General features: G+C 34.0%; 1 protein-coding gene across 1 annotated transcript; it reads left to right on the top strand.

Moving 5' to 3' along the window:
• Window positions 1-3,731: 3,731 nt before the first annotated feature.
• On the top strand, window positions 3,732-6,524 carry LOC136797543 (uncharacterized). The gene is made up of 3 exons (XM_067054126.1): window positions 3,732-4,135; window positions 4,937-5,036; window positions 5,785-6,524. The coding sequence occupies exons 1-3, from the start codon at window positions 3,797-3,799 to the stop codon at window positions 6,207-6,209; spliced, it is 864 nt and encodes a 287-aa protein (XP_066910227.1). The 5' UTR covers window positions 3,732-3,796; the 3' UTR covers window positions 6,210-6,524.
• The last annotated feature ends 1,896 nt before the right edge of the window (window positions 6,525-8,420 follow it).

Here is an 8,420-nt window from a genome sequence, read left to right as displayed (position 1 = left end):
GGAGATTCCCTCTCAGGGAACTCCCCATACGATCTTTTTTTTTTACAGCGGACGTCTTTTTAGGTAGTCTAATTAGGGCCTTCTCATCCTGTGCGCACGGAACGAACGAACAATAAAAAAAAAATAGGGTTGACTGTACTAAATAAATTACCTACACAGCTACATGTTTTCTTATAAGCAAGTGTCTGTCCCTATATCAGGCTCGCATTAATGCTTAGCATTCTATTACTCTCAAACAATAGAGCTAGAGCCATTGTTTAGGAACTAAAAACTGAGCCTGCATATGCTTATAAACGTTATGCTTATAAAAGAAAAACCATGTACTGCTGTTGATTCTGACATCTTGAATCTTTTACAATCAATGTCATAATATTTGAGAAAAAAGGGAAATTCATCAAGAAGTTTTGAAACTACAATCGATTTGTAAGTGCTCTAAAGTAGGTTCAAAGGGTAGAGTTTTTAACTCTGAGTTTTAACGCTAGACTTAGATTAAGACCTTAGGATCCAAAAGTTCAAAAACAGTCCAATAAGGCCCAGAATATAGCCTGGAAGTCTGTCAACCCCTCCCAAATTGAAATATCCGATTAAATTAAAGAGATAGCTCAAAATCGACGTTCTCGCCGGAACTTTAAATCTTGAAAAACGTTAAAATAACAGGAATTCTCAATATATTTCAACCATGATTGTAGATGAAAAAATAAATTTGTTCTTATCACTAATATTCTCATCATTTCGTCAAAAGTCTGAGCCTTAAAGGAAGATAACGACGCATGACAAGTTATGACCTCCGTTTTTTACCTGCGCATTGACTATTTAAAAACGCAATTTTTACTAACATTTTCGTAGAACGTGCCACGCCTTCTAAAGTTCGAAAATTTACGTCACATGGTGTTTTGAATAATTGACGTCAGAATTATTTTCGTTAAAGAATCACTGTATTTTAATCATAAAAAAAATAGACTTTTGATGAGATGAAATTGATTTGTTAAATAACAATATTTTGAAATCTTACCTTTTCAAAGATTTTAGTACTTCTCCTAGTTCTGGTTTTAATTTTTTCAACCGTATTTTCCATTGTTTTTGCTTATGCTTTTGGGGCTTGCATGACCCGCTAGGTTGTGCTATTTCGACATGATTGCGAATCAGTTTACACTATATTTGTTTGTGTCGGGATTTCAATTTTTTATTTAACTTTGATATATATTTCCTAGCTCTACGTATTTTAAGCAATTTAATATTGTAACGTTTTGATTTGATATTTAATTATTATTATTATTATTAAAATGAATGAAAAACAAAAATTTAAGCAATTTATATATTGTAACGTTTTAATTTGATATTTAATTATTATTATTGTTATTAAAATAAATAAAAAAACAAAAATTTAAGCAATTTATATATTGTAACATTTTTATTTAATATTTAATTATTATTATTATTAAAATAAATAAAAAAACTAAAATTTAAGCAATTTATATATCGTAACGTTTTAATTTAATATTTAATTATTATTAATATTATTGCATTCGAAAAAATAAGTCACTGTTGGAGCTTCTTCGATTCGAACGTCAAATCCTTTTTTGGACGGGGGTTTTATCAGAAGGGTAGTGCTAATTTTCGCGCTAAATCATAGATAAAAATGAAATTTTAAACATAAAATTAAAACCACGACGTATCATCAACTGCTTTTTCGAAAAACAATAAAAAATTTGTCTTAAAACTGCACAAAATCCCTCTTTCATACTCGAATCAACCCCCTGGTAAAATTTGAGAACAACAGCTCAGCTACCATCTTGTGTTATACACATTTTTTATAAAATCATTTAGTATAGTAAGATAAACCTTTATTTGATCAACTTTAATTTCTATTTTAGTGAAGGATACTTTTTAAACTGGTCAGCGGTAAATATGAAATTTTGTGATGACGTCATTACTGTTGTGATGATGTTGACCCTCGCAGAAGATTTTTGACCATTCTAACCCTTTTAAGGCAAAAAATGGCCAGATTTTTCAAATTTTACACCCTAAGAGTGTACTTTTTCTACCTTTTATTTTTATACCTACGGTACACGCTTTTTCTTTTATAAGAATAACTTCTATAAGAATATCAGGGTGAGATTTCGGGTTTAAAACAATAGGCCTATTGTTTAGAACAATAGAAATATAAGAATAATGCTCACCCTCAACCAAAGTACACTATTCTTATAAAAAAAAAAGCGTGTAGTTCGTTTACGTTCAGTGTTCCTGAGGATTTTAAAAAGCCTTGGGAAGGTAAAAAGCCGATCCTTACCGTCTAATAATACCTAGCCTGGATATCCAAGCTCAAAATTTTAGAAAAAACAAAATTTACCTCCCTCAACATACAAAGTTCTAAAATTATAGAGCTTGGTCTCCCTAGAGAATGAAAGTGCAAACCCATGTTTCCGAAACTTTCTTAGCCAACCCTAGCCTAGAAATCTAAGCTAGTTTGATTCAGTCACTTGGATAAGTCTGATGGTTAAGTTGTGACTGAATAACAGTATTCCAAGGCAAAATTAAAATCCGTTAATATAAAAATATCTTTAAAGTGCCGAAAACGCTATATTGCCATTAGCCGTTTGTCATATTCTTGTGAATACGGGCTTAGTTAACTAGGCTAAGCCAAACCCAGGGCAGGCCAAACAAAAGTTAATAAAAAAGAGCCTTGCAAGATTTAAAGCTATTTAAAAAATCTAAAGTTTAAACAAAAGTCCATAAACAAGTTTACATGTGCCACCATGACCAACCATGTTTTCTTTGAAAATGAACTTGCCTCTGTTTTCTTCTTTTTCATGTTTTATGTAATAGAAAGCTCTATCTTCGCTAGCAAGTGGAGGACTATCCTATTTTTGCTTCAGAATTGCTCCGCGCCGTGTAGATTGGTCCTTACGGCTTTAGCGAAGTGAGCGCAAGCAAGCGGATTGCATTCTCATCTGGAGAATGCAAATCTCTCTGGGAGACCAGGCTGTAAAGCAGAACTAGACTGTGAAATAGTTTACAGCCTGGATATCCAGGCTAAATAATACCTAGCCTGGGGGCAATTATAGCTTATTGATAGACTGAATGACGCTGATAAGTGGCCCGGCGTAATTTGGCAGACTCATTTTTTGGCTTTGCTTAAGGTGGTAGCAAATATATGCTACTAGATCCAGCCCCTTTTTGAAGAAAAAAAAAACAGAAAACAATGACCAATAGACTTTTTTTTTAATTTTTGAGGTATTTACATGTTTTTATTATAGTTTCAAAAAATTTGGTAGGATTTTAGGCCCGTTTTAGAATATATTTCATTGATTTGTTTTTGATATCCTCTAGTCTACTTCACTGAACTCAGTGCCATAAAAATCATCAAAAAAGCGAAGTTCAGTCAGAAGTCGACCCAAGTCTAAATAATACCCATGCACCTATCTTTGCCTCTTGGCGGTACTTGTTTTCAAATTTCAAATGAGGTTTCAATTGCGAAATCAAAAGAGCGTGTATCAAACAACATCAGAATATTTCAATGGCAGAATTGATGATAGATTTTCTTCATCCTTCAATCGACTTGATTGTCAAATATAAAATGGCTGCCTAAAAAGGAAACAAATTGAATTGATGTATTCGTGGATTATAATCGTTGATTTAATTTCATTTCTTTTCATTAAGAAGGATGGATCTAAATAAATTATTGATATTTTATTCAATCAACAAACAAAAAAATATCTTGAAGATTTGTCACTGAAAAAAACAACTTGTCGAAAAATGCACTTTCTTGTCACCTTTCAAACTTGATTAGAATGATATGAAGCTTGTAGCATTTTTCTCATTCGTTATTCTCATTTTTGTAAAGGCTAACATTCTAAAGTTACCAGAATGCGGTAAATATGACGCTGAATTTTCAAAGATAACGTATCATCAACGGTTATTGGGTGATATTCTCAAAACTTTAGATTTTATCTCACTGCGAAAATGTTTAACGAAATGTATGTTACATCCAACCTGTCAATCAGTGAATTTCATGAGACAAAATGAGACTTGTGAATTATTAGGTAATTCTGCACGAAGAAATTCGTCAGGAAATTCTCTATTTTCACCAGCAAATGGATGGAACCATTTTGAAACGGATTATGACAAGAAAACGGTGAGCTTTTGTTGTTCTTTTTTTAATAACAAGTTACGGTAAGAAAATCCCCTAAATCTTGAATGAACGCCATTAAACGAAAAAAATTGGGCCGGTACTAATCCTTTCCGATAAAGTGTGTACCACGCCCAACAAATGGACGATAGGTGGGGCAAACAATCGGGGACAAAAAAGGTCTGTAATCTCCCCCAAAATGTCTTCTTGAAAATCCGTAAGGTGAAAACTCATTGAACTTTCAATCTCAAACCAATAAAGGCCTGAAGACTTTTCAAAAGTTTATTTCCTCCCTTCAATGGGTTCATGAGCTTATTTGGAAGCTGTCCATACACATCGTTCTCACAGACCCACTGGGATCCCTTTTCCACTGGGACCCCTTTTCCACTGGGACCCCTTTTCCACTGGAAAAATTGGCCAAAATTTATTCTCCAATTTTCGTTCCAACTGAAAAAACCCAAATAAACGAATCAAAACTGCAAAATATTAACTTTTTTTCCCATCCACACTGAATTTTCTGACTTGAAAACAAAAGAATCGAAATACCCAGCCATTAAAGAGATAAATCCCCATTGAGTTTTCACCCGTTATTTTTATCCCCAGTGGGTGAAAAATTCTACTGGGTTTGTGAGAAGGTAGCGTGTTCAAAGATTTTTGGAACTTTTTGTCCAGGATTGCATTAAAAAAGATTTGCCTAAATTTGCGAATAGAAAGGTCTGGTGAAAAGTTGAGTATTTAAGAAACGTAGCCCTAATGAATATTCACTTGCTCGCATTGATAAGTTTTACTTTCTTTTTCCTTTTCTAGTTGGGTTCATGGTGCAGTAATGGAAATAACAACCCTTGTAATGCAATCACAGAACGTTGTGAAGACAGATGCGTTGGCAATTATCAATGTGTCGCAGTCGGTAAGATTTCTCAGAGAAAAATTCGGAGCAGCTACAGGGCCGGCGGAGCCACCGTAAAAGTGGGGAGGCTGAAGGCTCAAAATGAGATAAGACTCTCTAGGATTTTTAGAAAAAACTCATTTGTTTAAAGTTCTGAGGCTAAATTGATGGAGCGTATCGAATAGTGGAAGGTCAAAACAGAGTTAACTCCCGGGGGAGGGGGTATTAGGTTTGCGAGATGATAGGACCATATCAGAACTAAAGTTCGAAAACCGACCCTTAGAGAGACTGAATTTCGAAAATTTTGGTATTTTTCAGACGTTTTTGCCACCGTTAGAGAGAGTTTTGGGGGGCTATTTCCACAAAATTTCAGCCAAGATTTTTAGTCCAAATTTTAAGAATTACCCTTAAGAGAGTCCAATTTGGAATTTTGGAATTTTGGAACCCTTACTCAAGTGTTTTCAACGATATTTGTACCTCTTTGACGGATTTTCGAGTGTGAAAAAGGGATCCGACTTGCACACATCATCTAAGCACCTCTCCCTCATGTAATCTAATAATGACCTACTGTAAACTCTTGCTTAATCGAAATTCCTTAAATCGAATCTTTCTACAATTCGAACTTACTTCCAGTCCCCGACGCGGAAAAACCGCTTTCCTAATATACTTTCTATAATCCGAATCTCTCTGTAATTCCAACTGATAAGATTCCCTGTTTAAGTTCGAACTAGCGAGGGTAAACTGTATAATTCGAACTCAACTCTTTCAGCACAATCTCTTCATGAACACGTGAATCACTCATCAATTTCAACACTATACGGTACATATTATGCATCTCTTGCATTTGATGGCAACGAAGATACATGGGCATGTACACATAACTTAGGTACTGAACCAAATTGGATTAAAGCTGTCTTTAAAAGCCGTGTCTTCGTCAATTACATCATCTTTGTGAACCGACAAGACACCGTTAATACAGTACACGAAAACCGTTGCGATAATGTTGATCTCAAGACCATTTTGTATACAAACAATAATCAAAATCTTATAACAACTTTTGGAAACACGGGAGATTTAGGTATTCGCACGACAATCTCTTGTATGAAATTTGCAGATGAAATTATAGCAACTCAAAATCCTCCACACCAGACAATGAATCTTGCTGAAATATGGATTCATGGCAGAATTATATAACATTCTCATTTTCGACCGTAGCCGCCAATTGACGCGCGCAGGCATTTTTTTGTCCGCTTTATCCCACTAGAACCGTCCCAGTCCTTTTTTCGGATCTATAGACAGTAGAAGAATGTGTCAAAAAAGGATTGGATCGAGTTTAGTGGGATAAAGTGAACAAAGAAATAAACGCACGGCAATTTATGGCTACGGAAATAAACTCCATAATAACATTTGCTGCGACAAATTCACGGCAACTTCTTTTCGTGAAAACCTGGATATTTAAGACTTACGACAAGATTTATTATTATTAACCCTATTCGTGCTAAGCTAAGGAGGGGGGGGGGCTTTTCCTGTTTGGAGGTTAAACTGATGCTAAAAGCTCCTGAAATAATAGAGCTTTTGACATAAAATTTTCTGCAAATTCCTAACTTTTATTTAGCTTCAAAATAAGTTAATTTTTGAAACCTAAAAACTTTTACACCTTGAGCACGATGAAATTGTTGATACTAAGGTGTCATAAAAATTGACACATTTCCCTGTACAAATTTATTTTTCATGTTAAATACTTTAGGCGTACAAACTTTTGCGAGTAGAAACTTTCGCGATTTTCTTGAATTTTGGCCCTCTTCGCGAAAGCAAATGTCTTTAGAAATTCTAAGAAGGGCCATTCGCGAAAGTTTATGCTCGCGAAAAATTCTTGACAAAAAAGAAAATCTGGAAAACTTCAAACTTTGAATAAAATGTAACTTTTATGGCACTTTTTAACCTGCTAAAATACTAATAAGTCAAAGGACGGAATGTTTCGAGCCAATCCAAGAAGTATTTGTCTTCTAAGCCATTTTTTCATGCGAAAATTCTCAATTTTACGTCTTGATTCGCGAAAAATATTTTTCCGTTAAATTCGCGAAAGTAAATGTCGTGAATTTCACGATTTTTCAACCTCGCGAAAGTTTCTGCTCGCGAAAGTTTGTTCGTCTTAAGTATATCGTTTAACCCTATTCGTACGAGGGAGGGGGGGGGCTTTTCTGTTCATTGGTGAAATTTATGTTAATAACTCCTGGAAATAATAAAGTTTTTGATATGAAATTTAAATATAAATATGTATATGCATGTAATATGTAAATGTAAATTCCGAACTTTTATTTAGCTTCAAAAAGAAATAATTTTTGACACCTAAATATTTTTTACAAATATGATGTCCAGTTCAAATTTGATTTTTATGGAAAATATATCGTTTAAACCGTAATTGCCACCGGAGGAAGCCTAAAGCTTCTGAGGATGGTATTCATAGCTTCACGCATAAGGAAGTTGGGCAAACATCTCATAATTTTGCGCGTTTTCAGTATTTTAGTTCCGCTTAACGGTAGCATTCTTATCTCTATTGTTTTATCATCATCAAAAAGACTTTTCCGGAGTTATTTTGATCTGATTACTCATTTTGAAATGTCAGTTTGTCTTTTTCTTATCCCTGGAGAGTTGAATGAATCTAAGGAAATTCTCTTTTCTGGGAAATTCCCTTTTTATACCACTAGTAGTTACTAAGCGCTTCTTCATAGGTTAAAAATATTACTCTACTCAAAGTATTCGAACAGTTATGTTGCTAAACGTGTACATTAGTAAAATAACATATGAAGAGCAGTATCTTCAGATATATACGCTTTTTATAGGAAAAACCAGTAAGTCATATGATTCTGGCTGGGCTGCTCTTAAATTTATATGAGTTTTTCAGCCTTAAATGTCAATATTAATTAAAATGGAAACATGTACTTCTCAGTAATTTCTGAAATCTGAGGTTCAGATTCTTCTTAATTTGTTCATAGGTTTTGGCCAAATTTCAGCCTCGTATGAGATTATGAAATTGTTCTTATAAAAAATTTGTAAGACAAGGCACGGGTGTCACTCTAAGTAGACTGCAAATCACTCCCTTGACACATTTGTTAGCATTTGAAAGAATTTTGTCTCAGATGAGAGTTCACTCTTAACAAAAATTACTGTAGGGCTAAGATCATTCTTTTTGAACGCAAATTCAACTCTATGTTCGTTTTGCTGCGGTTGCACCTTAATGAAAGTTATTGCTAGTTTATTGAATATTTAGGATAAAATAAGCATTTTAAACTCAGGAAGCCTTTTCTTAAGCTTTTGTTATAATGCAATAGTTATTTACAAGAACAAAGGAAATTTTCCGTTTTTGCTCACTTTGGAAATGATGAGTGACGTCATCGAATAAAT

Source organism: Clytia hemisphaerica, unplaced genomic scaffold (assembly GCF_902728285.1).
Source record: "Clytia hemisphaerica strain Z4C2 unplaced genomic scaffold, Clytia hemisphaerica genome assembly, whole genome shotgun sequence".
In the NCBI taxonomy this organism is placed as follows: Eukaryota; Metazoa; Cnidaria; class Hydrozoa; order Leptothecata; family Clytiidae; genus Clytia; species Clytia hemisphaerica.
This window is presented reverse-complemented; position numbering and strand designations above follow the sequence as displayed.